General features: G+C 34.3%; 2 protein-coding genes across 5 annotated transcripts in view; one reads left to right on the top strand and one right to left on the bottom strand.

The window, feature by feature from the left end:
* CEP85L (centrosomal protein 85 like) overlaps nt 1-16,149 on the bottom strand; it is a 147,946-nt gene that overhangs the window by 68,701 nt on the left and 63,096 nt on the right. The window lies entirely within an intron of this gene.
* On the top strand, nt 1,935-15,110 carry PLN (phospholamban). Of its 2 annotated transcripts, XR_011465326.1 has the most exons (3): nt 1,935-2,091; nt 10,255-10,735; nt 13,434-15,110. XR_011465326.1 is itself a non-coding variant. In XM_005907701.2 (2 exons), the coding sequence occupies exon 2, from the start codon at nt 10,343-10,345 to the stop codon at nt 10,499-10,501; it is 159 nt and encodes a 52-aa protein (XP_005907763.1). In that variant the 5' UTR covers nt 1,935-2,091; nt 10,255-10,342; the 3' UTR covers nt 10,502-12,269. The 2 variants fall into 2 exon arrangements, 1 of the variants encoding a protein (XP_005907763.1); XM_005907701.2 differs by lacking the exon at nt 13,434-15,110 and having other exon boundaries at nt 10,255-12,269.

The following is a 16,149-nucleotide window of genomic DNA, read 5'->3' as shown; positions in this document are numbered from 1 at the left end:
ATATAGGCTTTTTGAGCAAATCTGCCAACATGTAAAATACCTAGGCCATATTTTATTCAGTCTGTGGTAGTTTCTTACTTTATACAAGTTAAGTATTACTAATACTATTTTCTTAGAACTAGAGGCACTCACACAATGATCTATCCTCTAAGGTTCATTTTCAAATGAATGTGTAGGCAAACTTAAAGCAGACTTGCTAAAATTAGTTTGTTTTTAATAATTCATCTATTTCCATCTTATAGTTTCTTAGTTAATAAATGCTACTCTCTGGAATGCATATCCATGTTACACTATAGCTTCCCCCTCTAACATGCCAACCTACCAGAGAATTATAACTAAAGAGGTCCAAATCTGAACCATCTGTCACTTAGCAGCTTTGTCATATTTGACAAATTACTATAAATCATGTTAGGGTTGTATTTCAAGTCCCTAGGTTTTGAATGTCAGTAATCACTGGCAATTGATAATAACCAGAGATCCTTATTATGTAAGGACTGAAAGAAAAAATGCTTGAATAGTACTGAGCAAAATGTCAAACGTTCATGCAATTTACTTAATTTCGGGTTTTCCTTTTAAGCTGTAAAATTTTCCCTTAGCAATGTTCACAGAGGGCCTTTGCTGAACATTATTTCTCTGATAGTTTTAGCCGATTCTTTAAATAACAAGAGATTTGTTTTAGCAAAGGATTTATCTTTCTTTGGAAGAAGCCAAAATCATCTCCATTTAAGGACACATAAGCAGCTGCTGCAAAAGATTTTAGTTACCCATAAGAAAGTGAAGCAGGCTGAGTTCACTTTGCTGTAAGCATTTTAAAAATTAAAAATAACAAGTAGCTTCTCCAGAATTACAGTCGAGATTTAAGAATCAGAATTTGGAGGAGTGGTGATTTTAAGTTAATCTAATATATAAACAAAAAAATTGGGGGGTGGGGGACAGGAAAACGATGCCTGGTTTGTCAAAGGAATTCTTTTCTGTTCTCAGAAGTTCAAAAGATCATTTCATTTACTAAAATTTCATTTACATAGTAAATTTCAGGAAAACAACTACTGCATTAAGTGAGGCACACCATTTTAGAAATACTACTTAAATTTCCAGACACATGCACATCTATCGTCAATAAAGTAGCATTAACTAGGATGCCATTGATCAGTTTTGTGGGATTACATCTTTTTGGCTAGAAAGTTACTCCTGATACTATCAGCTTACTGGAATTTTAGTAAGATTTTATGGCAATTTACTGCAGCTGGTTAAAAAACCTAAATACTTAAATTTGAAAACAACAACTTTTCTTGGGGTGATATCTATCAGTTTAAAAAATGAGAATTAATGTTCGTAAATACATTGCTATTTTTAGAGCACTAATTGAGAAAACAAAAGTGAACTAACTACATTTCTTGGTTCTTACTTTAACTATAAGATAAAGCTAATTTTTTAAAACCAAAATCAGATTTCTCATTCTGGCTTTCTCACACATACTCTCTCCCCCATATACAAATAGGTATGAGAAAAGAATAAGTTGGGAAAAAATAGGAAATTTGATTCTGTGGCAATTTAATTATTATCTTGTTACAAGCTAACATTATGAAGCTTCAGTATAGCAACAACAACTCAATGAAAGCTGTTTGGCTTAAGGCAGTATTATTATTCTCACTCTATTAAAATTCCTATTATTTTAACAATTTTAGTTCTTTAACATTATCACCCTCAGATTACAATTACTTCTGAGCTGAAGATGCATGAACCTTTAAAAAAGAGCTTTCTACCACTCTGAACTTTTTCACTTATCTCCCACATGCTTTTTAAAGTTAAAAACAAAAAAATGAGGCACAAAGTGTTAATGACCTTTCCATACCTAAGGTTAAGATAAATGACATTCTAAAATGTTTGGCTGTGATAAGACTATGGTTAACCAATCATAACTTCAGAATTCCTGTGTGACATCATAAGACCTCCCTGGAACACTTTTTCTCCTCCACCTACTTCAATTGTTCCCATAACTCTGGTAACAGTCAGAAAACTTTCCAGCTAAACGTCGGATAACACTTCATGTAACCCACAGTATTCTATATTGTGATCGTCACAACAGCCAAGGTAAGAAACAGATTACATCGATTATGGCACTTTCTAGAACTGAAACTTACTGAACTTTTAAAAAAGAGTTAATCATATTTTCTAAGTTTCAGTTCAAATTTAAATAATAAAATGTCTGACTGACATAAAGCTTAATTTCTAAATAAATGTTTATCTAAGCAGTGATAGTAAGAATAAGACAACTTAGAAATCATAAAGGTAGCATTCATCTTTGATCTTGGTTATTGGTTTGTCATTTTGATTTAACTTTCATTTTTATTTTGCTGTTCAAAAATTATTATCTTGTTACAAGCTAACATTATGAAGCTTCAGTATGAAGCTTTGCTGTTAAATTTCTGCCAATTAAAATCTTTCAATTATGTTACCATGTTTGGTGCTAGTGGTGATTTGATTTCTCTATGCAAAAATAACGATTTCATTTTGCTATGTGTTACTCTGTTGAGAAGTAGGGTGGGACTGGTCTACTTACATCCAGAATTTTATGAACAGTTGTGTGACTGTACAAGAGGCACATTAGTGGCATGACTACTCCAATATTATTCTGATTCTTTACAGTGAATATTAACAAAGTAGAGTTTAAGAAATATATCACAAACTACTTTTACAAAGTCTAGTCTACTTCTATTAAAAAAAAGCTTTCAATAAATCGATTTATTTATATTAAATTCAATATTAAATCACAAACTAAGACTTTGGATATTTCAAAACACTCGTCAAAAATATGTAAAATTCTAAAGTTACAGAACATTAATTTATTTTAAAAATAATTGCCATACGCTTGTTATTTTGGTAGTACATGTATTCCTAAGAATCTCATTTGAGTGAATTTGAAATGAATGTTTATTCTGCCTATTAATGAATATATTTTTATTAAGTTACTGTCCTCCAGTGTTTCCTCTCTGGCATTTAGAAGGTGGGGAGCAGTATGAAAAAAATGCACAGGAATGGAGATGCCATCATAAATTTTATAACTTCTGCTTATATTCTTTTCCACTCTAGATTCTTAATTTAATATACAAAATGTGTTTTCATTCTTAACTTCTAGTCAGGGCATAAAGGATACTGCATTGATTTTATTTCATTAGTTTTATTTTTATATATGTCAAAATAAAATTTAATTCTAGAATTCTAAGTTCTTAAGACAAATGTTAACTCTACTGCTTTTAAGAGATAAGAACTTTGCATAATTCCATAAGCAGCTTTCCTTAAGGCATCTACAAGCATGCCTTTCGTTTTTGTCAAGTGCCTCTAAGTGTCCTCATATTCATAAAACATTTTTCCTTTGATATTACTCAAGAGTCACTCAGTGTAGGTGTGTTACTTGAGCAGATTTGTACATTTTTACTCAAATATCCATCAAATAACATTCTCACACTTCAAATGAGATGTTTATGAGTTCTTTTATAGTACCAAAATTTCACATTACATAATTGCTCCACAAAGTTGATAATTTCTAGAAAGAGCAGAAATTCTACTAAAGTTATCCTTCATGTGTCCAGATTAACAGAAATTACATAGTTAGTGACTGTGACCCAAATTTTACACATGGTGTCAAACACTATGTCCTAACTAGTTCATCTCTTTCATAAGGTGAAATTTAAATACTGTCTTTGTTTCATGCAGTTTAAAACTAAGTGCTAAAAAATAAGTCTGATGAAATAAAGTAGGAGAAATGTGAAATATGTTTAAATTGTGAAAAACTGAGTGAGTTTTAAAAACACAGGTAAGAGCTAGAGTACTTTGCTTAAGTAAGCAGAGTCGTGTCACTATGATTTCCTAAAACTCAAACATCAAAATTATTTTAACAGTATTCCAGTGGACATAAAGGAAAATAATGTTCCAGAAAAATTGCATTTGGTTACATATTATTTCTTAATCTCACTAATTAGAAGAATATTTGAATGAACAAAATAGTTCCCCCAATTTTAATATACTAGGTAAAATATTAACTATGTAATGTATTAAAGTTTTAAGTAAAAATTAGAGTATCTAAGTTAGACTGTATACTTCTTACAATCCTAGAAACAGTTAATTAAAGCTTCCTTCTTCTTTAACAATTTTCTAAATGTACCATCCACAAATATTTCATTTGATCCTCTTAATTCCCAAAAGTTTGACACTCCATCTCTATTTTACAGTTTAGGAAACAGATGCAAAAAGGTGAATTGCCCAAGGTCAGAGAGCTAGGAAATGGTGGCGCCTTGGCAAGAGCCAAGATTTTAAGACTCTACACCACACACACATCTCATCCACTGATCAACGGCTTAAAAATAAATCAAGACACTGGCAAAACAAAATGAACTCCAAGTCCTCAAATACTATATGGCACTCCAAAAGGCAAAGTTAGGGGATACAACTTCTATTTTAATTTAAAACCACTCCATTTCATTTAAAGTTAAATTTATGCCTGAGGCATGATGTCCTTAATCACCTTTATAATATTCTTCTGATCATTTTAAAAGCTAGGGATATAATACTTATAGATGTCCCTCAATTATTAAGCGAAACATCTTGGAAGACAAAATTCAAAATAACTGGCACAGACCTTAAAGAACAGTAACAAGAATAATCAAAGTTTCTTTTTGTTTCATTGCTAAAATACTCATGTCTTTAATCTATTTAGCTTTGATATCGAAAACGCAGGTTAATTTCTCCTCAAAACTTTCCCCAAAATTGCGTTTGGTTACATATTGATATTGTTTCTTAATCTCACTAATTAATTAGAGATAGGAGAATATTTGCATAAACAGAAACCACACTTGCATATTTTATTCCAGTTTCATACTAAATTCTTAGCTTTCCTCGGTTTCATTTCTGACCTCCCCACATCATACCATTTAAAATATTCAAGCCTATTTGTTCTGCAGTGCTTGAACAGAGGAATCTTGCTTTATTTATGCTATGAAAAATCACTTTCATCTAAAAGTAAGAATTAACACAGTACTGATCATACCAGCAAAGAAGAAAATCTAAAGGTTAGAAGTCAAGTAAGTGATGCTTATAAATTACAATCAACTAAATGAGATAGTATGTATCTTTTTGAACATTTTCAGAAATAGTCCATCAATATTCTTATCCTACATAATTCTGAAGCATGCAGCACCAAATAAACACAACAAAATGAGGCCTGGGTGTACAGCTCCATCCCAGTATACTTGTAGTCAACTGAGGACCTCTAGTGCTTTGTAAATGCATTTCACCTACAGGTTTTTCCCAAAAAGGGTGGAGAGAGGGGACCAACTTACTCATTAGTGGGGGTACATTTAACTGGCATTCATTTTCCTTAAAACTTCCTCCCCACATGCTTTTCCCCCCAAAGAAGAATCTGAAGGTTAAAGAGTATTTTAATTGCAAATAAATTAATTTTAACATAACGAACAGATACTAAAGACAAGCCTACAGATTGGCAACAGCAATCTGCTAATTTCAAAGAGAAAAATCTCTACGCTGCTGTTTAATGAAGTTCCCTAAAGGCAGGGCTTTGAACAAGGGAAACATTTCATTATGAGATCAATCTAGGGGTTGAGGATATGTTGATTTTTATGTTTACACAATTCTTTTCATAACCAGGCAGAAGCAGTTTGAAGACTCTTTCAAATAGCCACTGTGGACCAACAAAGTTCTGGGAAGCTGCTGTTACAAAATAACTTCTAATACAACTTCCAAGTTTATTAGCACTGCTGCTGCTGCTGCTAAGTCGCTTCAGTCGTGTCCGACTCTGTGCGACCCCATAGACAGCAGCCCACCAGGCTCCCCCGTCCCTGGGATTCTCCAGGCAAGAACACTGGAGTGGGTTGCCATTTCCTTCTCCAATGCAGGAAAGTGAAAAGTCAAAGGAAGTCGCTCAGTCGTGTCCAACTCTTAGTGACCTCATGGACTGCAGCCTACCAGGCTCCTCCGTCCATGGGATTTTCCAGGCAAGCGTACTGGAGTGGGGTGCCATTGCCTTTTATTAGCACTAGGGAAGTCACTCAGTCGTGTCCGACTCTTTGCGACCCCATGGACTGTAGCCCACCAGGCTCCTCCGTCCGTGGGATTTTCCAGGCGAGAGTACTGGAGTGGGTTGCCCATTTCCTTCTCCAGGCGATCTTCCCCACCCAGGAATCGAACCCGGGTCTCCTGCATCGTAGGCAGATGCTTTACCATCTGAGCCAAAGCACTAGGCAATCTCAAAAGAAAAGAGATCCAACCAAAGTGAACTTGTGGATGCCAACTAATTGATGACAAATCTAAAGATGAACTGGTCTGATTTAATTCAACAACAACAACAAAGATGCATATACAATCGCTTCTGGATTATGTGCAAAAATGACTGCAGAGTAGGGGAAAAATAAAACCCTCCAATAATCCTAATACAGACAAATCCTGTAACTCAAACCTATAGAGAATTCTAATCTTCCGAATCAATTTAATGGGAAAAATTTTTCAAAAAATTATCTATCAGACGATAGTCTTAGATGTGTATTACTTGAAGTTACTCACAAAATATCCCCATGTTTATTTCACTAAATGCATAAACAAGCAGACAAAAATTAAAGGGAAGCAAAATTCTGAATGCCACAAAGAATTTAAAGAATTCATGGTTTCAGCAGAGGGAGTACTGAAAAAAACTGAAGTTCAGTAAATTCTGCAAAGCACTGAAGTGCTTAAATTACAGGTGGGAATTACTGTTCAGCATTTATAACATCAAAGTATCAATTGTAAGCAAAACCTAATGCAGACACCAAAAAGTTTTCAAAGGTCTATTAAGGTTCCTTTTGCACAAGAATGCATCTGATGTTACCTTAAGAAATAGAACTCACTACAAAGTGAGAACTGCTGCCGAAGCTGACCCAAAATGTGGCCTAACATGACACATGGTAAATGCTGAAAGATTAGAGTTGTAGTTTGTTCTCTCTTTCTTCCACCAAATACTGCTGCATTCACAGCTTGGCTCTAAGAAAAGGAAGGGAAAAAAAAAAAGACTACAAGAGTTCTAAACTCACAGGATAACTGTGTGCAGAGAGGAGGAAAAAGAATAAAACACCTGACAACCATGCCATAAATTATGATGGAGTGAAGGTCACAGACAGCTTTAAAAATAGGGCTGTGCTGTTCCCACACACAGCTTTTCAATTCTCAACTTACAACCGGAAGCCCCATCTGGTAGGGACAAATTCTGGCTTAATTACTATCATATACATTTTGGAAGTTCAGCAGAATTAGGACTCAACACATTTCAGACCGTACCACCGTCAAATAGAACTGGGCCCAAAATACTGCACGCACAAAGCTTAACATTTCAGCACGTAAACAAGATTTGTTTTGGTTTTAGCACAAGGTTATAAAGTGACTATTTAGAATTATAACATATTTCTAAGTTTGACAAGAAACAAAACAGTATTTTTGGTGGTCTCCTTTATACCCAATTTGTCTCCAGGAACTTTTCTGACAATACTTGGCTGAAGTATTATGAGATCATCTTTTAAGTCTATCCATTATTCATCATCATCGGATAGCTCATTTCTTCAGGACAAACCTCTTTGTATTTCATAAACACCAAATACCCACTTGTACAAAGTTCAGTTCACGTTAATTCTGTTAGTCACTAACAATAGTTTATTTAAGTTTTAATTTCTAAAGTAAATATTCTAAGCCTCACTTTCCTCATCTGTAAAGAGACTTGAGAAGAATACTGGACATTATGTTTATCAAATTCTATGACCTAAATGATTCATCTGTTAATCAAAGCACTATCTTTGATCATTAAAAATTTTCTAAAAATATTAAAGTAAATCAAAATAAATCACCGTTCAGCTTCACTGATTTATTCAAATGTTACTCATTTTGCACTTAAGCACTAGAATACAAAGTAAGGCCGTGAATTTTTATACTCATGAACAGGAAGTCTAGAAGGAGGAACAGGCATGCAAATCAACATTACAGCACAGCCCGCTAGCCACATCTTGATACAGGCAGCACTAGAGCCCTACTAAAACCCAACGGAGGTGATAACCAATCCTGCCTTAATGAGTAATGGAAGGTTTCATTAGGAAGTGATATTTAAACTGGACCTTAAGGATTAACTGAAGTTTGCCTGGCAAAGAATCAAAGGTAGAGGCTGGGGGAGGGGAGACATTCCAGGCAGAGCCAGAAAAACATGTGCAAAAGACAATCATAAAAGGGAATGAAGTATTTATGGAAAGGTGACACGTTTCATGTGACTAAAGTGTCGCTCCCCGGTGTCAGGGGAGGGGAGTGACTTCATGATGAACTGGCTTGCTCTTCCTTTTCCATGTTGTATCTCACAATAACTTTAAAATTCAGGGCTTGTACACCATTTAAGTCCTAAAGCTTCATAAAAATTAAGTTCAGATAGGAACTACCAACGCTCATTCTTTACAGTCTTCTAGGTTGTGCTCTGTTATATAAAGAGACCAGTCAAGTTTATATAAAAAAGTAATAATCTTCTCCACAATTACCCAACAGTAGAAACCCACTACATCTATAATAAGCAAATATAAGCTGAAACAAGTTAAAGAACTTTTTTCTTAAAGAACAAAAGAAAAACCCTTTATTTCTTTATTTGGATCTCCTCACTACAGGCTAGTCTATGAAGGAGACCACAGGGTCTTCAGCCAATGGAGCCAAGCTGAAGTGCTGAAACTGTACAGAATCCAACCAACCACTGTGTATCACGTGGTGTCTTTGCAACAGTAAATGAGTTCTAACCTAATCTAAAGATCAGGCCTAAAGATCCTTTCTCATTCTTTCAGTTCTTCCCTCTTCTTCAGCACTAGTCTCTCTTGCAAAATACAGCTGAAGACTGAGATGGGTCTTCATGAGATGTACAACCACTAGGGAGAAAATGAAACCAGGCAGCTGGGCTAAGGCAGTAATATCTTGATCAGCAGAGATGTATCAAGGAATGTTAACAGTTATTATCTCTGGCAGTTAATTATGACTATTTTTAAAATTCCATTTCTAATTTTTCTTATTTCAAAATACACATAAGTATCCTGACTGACAACAAATATTGCCAAACTATTACCTCTGGGCACTTAACTTACAGCTAATTTTTAATCTACTGAATATACCTAATTTTCTACAATGATGTACTGTTTTAAGTTTTATTTTGTTTATTAATCAGCACAGATAATTGATCAGGCAGCAAATAATTAATTAATTAGGCAGAACAGCTTGTGGGAGCTCTGAAAGAAAGCAAATGCAAACACTGTTCGTAAGTATAGGCCCTTTGCAAATGGCAACTATGTGTAGTAGACAGTGAGACAATGATAATTTTATTACTATGCCTTCTGAGTCTGACAATCTTTAGTACTTAATATCATCCTGTTAAAATGCTACTTAAAGTAGTATATTTTACAAAGCTATAAAATCGTCAAAACAAATGAGAAACATTTCAATCTATAGTTCTGGTAAAACACTTCTCATTGAACTATTTTATTTTGGAGTGAAGTCAACATCTGTAGAATAATTTATTGCATGCATTTCTTTTTATAAAGTTTGCTCTGGAGCTATTTATACACTGATGCTCAGAACAACTGTGCTCAGAGAGAAAACAGTCTTAATGAAATAACACATAAGAACTTTGGCCCAAGGTAGCCCAAGACAAGCTGCATCCTAACCAAACTATACTTCCAGTCATTTTGAGAGGAGGAGGCCAAGACTGAAGTTGCTGCTGCTGCTGCTGCTGCTGCTAAATCGCTTCAGTCATGTCCGACTCTGTGCGATCCCAGAGACGGCAGCCCACCCGTCCCTGGGATTCTCCAGGCAAGAACACTGGGGTGGGTTGCCATTGCCTTCTCCAATGCATGAAAGTGAAAAGTGAAAGTGAAGTCGCTCAGTCGTGTCTGACTCTTAGCGACCCCATGGACTGCAGCCTACCAGGCTCCTCAGTCCATGGGATTTTCCAGGCAAGAGTACTGGAGTGGGGTGCCACTGCCTTCTCCAAAGACTGAAGTTACTATACCCCAAATATAAGATATGATGGTACCATCACCAAAAAAGACAGAGCCTGAGCAATACACAAAGACTATAGAGGTATTTGATGTTGTAAATACAAATTAGGTTGAGGAAGAGGGATTAACACAGAACAGTGTTTTACCTGTTCAGAGGATAGGTCACACCTATGATCCTAAACCATTTACTACTTTTACATTCCAGGCTACCAAAAAGAAGACGCACTTGGCTGGCAGCTTTTTATCTTTCTCTTGAGCATTTGAAACTCCGGGCTCCCTGCCTTCCTGGTACCATGGATAAAGTCCAGTACCTCACTCGCTCTGCTATAAGAAGAGCTTCAACCATTGAAATGCCTCAACAAGCACGTCAAAATCTCCAGAACCTATTTATCAATTTCTGTCTCATCTTAATATGTCTCTTGCTGATCTGCATTATCGTGATGCTTCTCTGAAGTTCTGCTGCAATCCCAGTGCTGCCACTTACCACCATCTGCTTAAAATCTGTCATCCCATGAAGAAGGGGAAACAATACTATATAAGAGACCACTTCCTAAATAGAAGAATTTCTTTGTGAAAAGGTCAAGATTTGGAACAGAGCAAATTGTTAGCAAACGTATTCATCTGCTGGATGTTGTAAACATAAGAAGGGCTTTATTTTCAAAAATTAACTTTAAAGTGACTATAATGTAAGTGTGCATAATGTAACTGCTAATTTTCTAAACAGACCTTAAGTTTCTATCCCAAATCTTTCCTAAGGATGAACTAGGAGTTTAGTTTTGAAACTGCACTGCTAATAAGTTCACTTCATATAGAGAGCATCAGCTTCACACTTTGGGATAAATATAATTTATATTGTACTGTAAAAGCCTCTTGGATGATTTATTGAGTATTTTTCAGGTCCTCACCAAGTATATCAACATAATCATTCAAATGAAATATCGTTTGAAATACCCCTCATATCTGTTATCTTGTTTATCATCATACAGAAGTCTCCATAGTAACTCTATCAGACCCTACACTCTAAAACAGAAATTATACTTTTTCTACAATACCCTAATATTTTAAGTTTATGAGAATTGAGTAAAAACAAGCAAGACCATACCCTTAGATAATAAAACAACTAATCTTCTCAAAGAATTACCGAATTTTAATATGTGCAGGTAAACCATAATCTGTTCTCACCAGGACTTTATGATCAATAGACAAGAACTGTTGGCTAATTTAACATCTGACAGTGTGATTAGCCATAATTACTAATACACTAGTAGAATAGAACCTCTCCCTTTAAAGCACTATAGCTAATTACTTGAGTTAGAGCACATAACTTGCCACTGGAATCATAAAATTTTAAGATTAGAATGATTCTACAGGTTGTCTTCTATTTTAATCTCACGCTCATTGTAGGCAAGCAAAAGAATAAAAGAAAAAATATTACTTCGAGCATCAGAAAATGAAAATTTTAACTCTCTCTCCAAAATCAACAAATTCTTAAATTTTAAAGTAAAATTTTTATCCCACTACTGTTCATGATAAGGTGTAGCTATTTTTCTTAATCTATCAACCAGGTTGTAAACACCTATGTGGTAGGCCACTCTACTACACTAACCAGCAACACTAATCTACAATGATTTTCTTGCTGAATACATTTCAAGTTTCTCTTCATTTAAAAATATCTTCCAACTACTCATAGAACAATAGAAGCAAAAACTGGTCATTTAAAAATTTCTTCAAACAACTCATAAAACAGAAGCAAAAGCTGGTTTGGAAAATACATTCACAAAAATCTGGTACATTGACTTAGTTTAAAATTAAGTCTAAAACAGTTTACACCTATATTACATAATTCAACAATTTTTACTACAGTTAAAGACATACTACCAATATAGTAATTATTAAAGGAATAGACGTAATTTACTATAAAATTTGCCAAAATATGGTAAAAAAAAAATTGGAAAAGTCAATCTTGACTATGGCTTGTAACACAAATGCTACTAACAAAATAATGAAAGAAATATTACTGTTTTTTTTTAATCCCTGAGAGGTACTAGAGATAGAAAGGGGGATAATGTTGGTTCACTGATATCTGAGAACAGAGGTTTCATACTGAGAGAGGGATTTCTTAAGTCTCACTATGGATCGGATATCCCTAATATCAACCAGAAGAGCTTATAAACAAGAAGTAATTAATGCATTCACTTCACTGGTGTCAATAATTACCCAGGCAAAAAATAACCAAGTTCTATAATTAATTAGCTGCAATGATCCTAAAAACAAGTGGAAATTTTGAAATAATAGGTTCTAGCCTTTTCATTATGTTGTTCATTACAAACATCAACTTTAAATCATAAACTGTGAGGTTATGGAGCTTTTCCAAAGTCAAACAGAAATAAGAATTGTTTTGTTGTTCATTCTGCCTTTAATAGAAATTAAAACCTTATACTTAAGGATTACAGAATACTGTAACTCAGATTATATTGTAAAATAAATACTCATTCTTAAAATGGAACTTATTTATTCTGTTTATCATAATCTGTAAAGAGTAAGATACAATGAATTATGTATTTTAAAAACTTATATACCAAATGCTCAAATTCTAACCTTACTTTACAGGGAACCAAAATGGAACTATTTTTTAAATGTTTAATGTTGCCTTTTATATTATTTGGTTCAAAATGTTTATTTAATTCAAATCACCTACATTAAAATGAACCTTCTTGAACTCAATGAAATTGCTCATGATTGATATGACCATAAAACAATCTATCTATAAGGAGTTTTGATTTTGTAAGCTGTTTTCAGTAACTTCCCCCAAATAAGATCAAGATTTTCCTAGTAGAGACACAAGAGGGCAGACAGACATAAAACAATGAATTTCCTGCTAGCTAGAAATTATTTATCCTTTGATTATTTTTGAGTCTTCTGGCATACTGCGAAAACAGTAAAATTTCAAAACAATTTGCTCTTCTAAGTAATAGCACACTTTAAAATGTCTAAAGATTATGTGCCAATACTATATAGAAAAGATGATGGCTTGGAAAAAGTCAAACACATTAATAATTTTATTCATTAAAACATGTATAACAAAAATCAATTATGCATTTTAGTTACCTAGTGAATGTCATAATGTCATAGTCTATTTGTTGAGAGTGTCGAAGTTTTCACATCTTTCAATATAGTTATGTAAAATTATCTTAAACAGTAAAAAAAAAAAAAAAAAAAAAGGGTGCAAAAAAAATAAAAACAAGAAAACTTTCTTTTCAGAAAATGTAATAGAATACACAAAATGCTCTCACATTAAAAATAAACCATTCTTATGTCATGTTAAGACAAAAACCAAGTCATTTAAGTCATTCTACTAAATATTTATATTTTTCATTTACACAGGAGAAATCTTCCAGTAAAATACGTTGAAATCATTAGGTGTCAATATCCTGGATGATCAAGCCCTTCCTTGTTTAAAACAAGCACAAAATTTTATCTTCTTCTTTTTAATGTCTGCAACACAGTACTCAGAAACATCCTACAGAATATAAGAGAAGAGCAGAGCTACTTTGTCAATAAGAGACCACTCCTTCACTTCTGTCTGGAAGATCCACTGTGAGCTTACAGGGATTCAATGGATCGTGTTGTATGTAGAAATATGCATCCTCCATTTCCTTCCCACCCCTCTCCCCATCCCCCAAAAAGAAATGCAAAAAGGGCTTAAAAAGGGACACAGTCTTTCCAGAGAAGACAAGAGTCTGCTGTTTGTTTTCCTCTTACGTCACAGTTTTTGTAGGGTTAAACAGCTTTAGGCAAAGGTGGGAAGAGAGCTGCTAATGTAGAGCAGAGGAAAGAACCAAAGACTATGGTGGACATGTACATGGAGACCTATATCCTAAGGACACCTAAGGACACCCGATGCCTCTCTTCATTCACAAGGGGAAATGCTTCAGAGTTCTACACCACCTGTATTCTAGCTAATTTAGTAAGGAACTATGAGAAACAAGGAACACCATGCAAATAAGACTGTGAGGCTGGCTCAGTAGATGTTCAGGACTGAGTTCTAAGAAGAGAAACACTTTCATGTCGCAATACTAATCTTTTGAGGGAGTAAAAGGAGGAAGGAGGCTCTGAGCATCAAATGAGGTAAAACATTCTGACAGCTACAAAAGTTCTAGATAAATTTATGGTGATGTTAGATTGTGACTCTCAGCCAAATTCCTTTTCTTAGCTGTAAAATGTTTTGTTTTTTCTTCACAGTGACAATCAGTTGTCATTGAAAATCACATTCTCACAATTTATCAATGGAATAATTATTATTAAGGCTCTTCCCTTTATACAAAAATTAGACTAAAAAGAAGTCAATGTTTTAAAGAGACCTAAGAAACAAGAAAGATGAGAACTTTAAAAGAAAGATATTTGCAAGCTCCAAGGAGAAGGTATTGAAGATTGTTTTCTTCTGTAACAGTCCAGGAGAATTAGAAGAGAAGTTGTCAAACATTTCAGTTAAAGTATCTAGGTTTTCTTTACCTGGTTTCACCTTTCTACTATGAAACTTTGAGCTTAAACTTTAAGCACTATAAAGAGACCATCCTAAAGGTTAATCTAAAAGTAGGACTCTCCAAGCACATGCAAATTTTGTCCCTTTTCACCTTCTTCCTCTACCATGCACCAAGAATATTTAAAAATAAGTTTGCTCCACAAAGCACCTCCAAGCTACCTACCCATTCTCTGCATTGCTTCAAGGTTGGGGAAAACTTTGATTACTGAAGAGGATCCTCCCAACAGAATGGAAGGAATGAAATTAGTACTTATTCTCTGAAATTCACTCAAGCTTCTCAGTTACCTCTCTATGGCACCTACTTCAGGTTGGAGCAAAACATTCAGTCCCCTCCCCCAACCATCCCAGGTTATTCCAGTTCTGTGTAAAGACACCAGCTGGAGAAACAACTATCCAATCCCTGTTTTCCTATAACCACAAGCACTTGAGAACTAAAATATGACAGCATTTGATAAATTAGGTTTCCTATCTTTCAACTGCTTGAACAGATAAATCACAATAAATCTGGTTAAACTGCTCTTTTATGATTTGTTATTCAAACATCATGATACATCTGTTTGGTTATGCAGTTTAAATATATATAATCAAGATGATAAGAACTATGTTCAAAATAAGAGTAAAGAAAGCGCAGAGGAGGTGTTAAGGGCTCTCCTGTGAATGGAGCACATTAGGTTATGTGTATGTTTTGGGGCTGTGCTCAGATTCGTGACGTTACTAGATAAGTGATTTCCTTATTCTTTCATAGAATATATTCCTTTAATCTTCATTATTTTTTATTAGTAATTTTAAGTTTTTACTCCAGGGAAATTCTGCAATTTTCGATGAAATCACTTTGTTTCAGAAAACTCTGGTAATAAGAAAAAAATGGATGACAGGATTTATGAAAAATTCTATAGACAATAGGTTTCCCAGTTAAAATGCGCTGCAGACAATTACCTTGGAACAAAAGACATTTTCACATCAAGAAATTTACACATTTACATGTGACATTAGGAAGTACACACTTTTCTTTTTATGTAATATTATCATACAGTACTTTGCTTAAAATGATTAATAAATCTTAAAACCCAATTTTTTTTAAAAGCGCATCTGTTTTATAAACCTGAATACATACCAACCACTGCCAAAGCTTTATCAATGACTTTATTTCCACCTCCTCATTTTATAGATGGCAGAAGCTCTGAAGAAACATATACACAGCGAACAAATATATGAGAAGGTACTCAACACCACTAGTCATCAGGGAAAGTCAAATCAAAATCACGATGAGCTATCACCTCATACTCATTAGAATGGCTATTATCGGAAAGACAAGAAATAACAAGTGTTGGTAAGAATGCGGAGAAAAAAGAAACCTTATACATGTTGGTGGGAAAGTAAACTGGCACACCCACTATGGAAAAGAGTACGGAGGTTCCTCAAAAAAATCAGAGAGCTACCCTGTCTACGATCTAGTAATTCCACGGTATTTATCTGAAGAAAAAGAAAAGACAAACTTGAAAAGATATATATGCAACCTTATGTTCAGTTTTACAAGAATGGCCAAGACATGAAAGC

The sequence above is a fragment of the Bos mutus genome, chromosome 9, assembly GCF_027580195.1.
Source record: "Bos mutus isolate GX-2022 chromosome 9, NWIPB_WYAK_1.1, whole genome shotgun sequence".
In the NCBI taxonomy this organism is placed as follows: Eukaryota; Metazoa; Chordata; class Mammalia; order Artiodactyla; family Bovidae; genus Bos; species Bos mutus.
This window is presented reverse-complemented; position numbering and strand designations above follow the sequence as displayed.

Bases quoted from the DNA above. Each gene is read 5' to 3' on its own strand.
- PLN (XM_005907701.2), top strand. From the start codon at position 10,343: ATGGATAAAGTCCAGTACCTCACTCGCTCTGCTATAAGAAGAGCTTCA.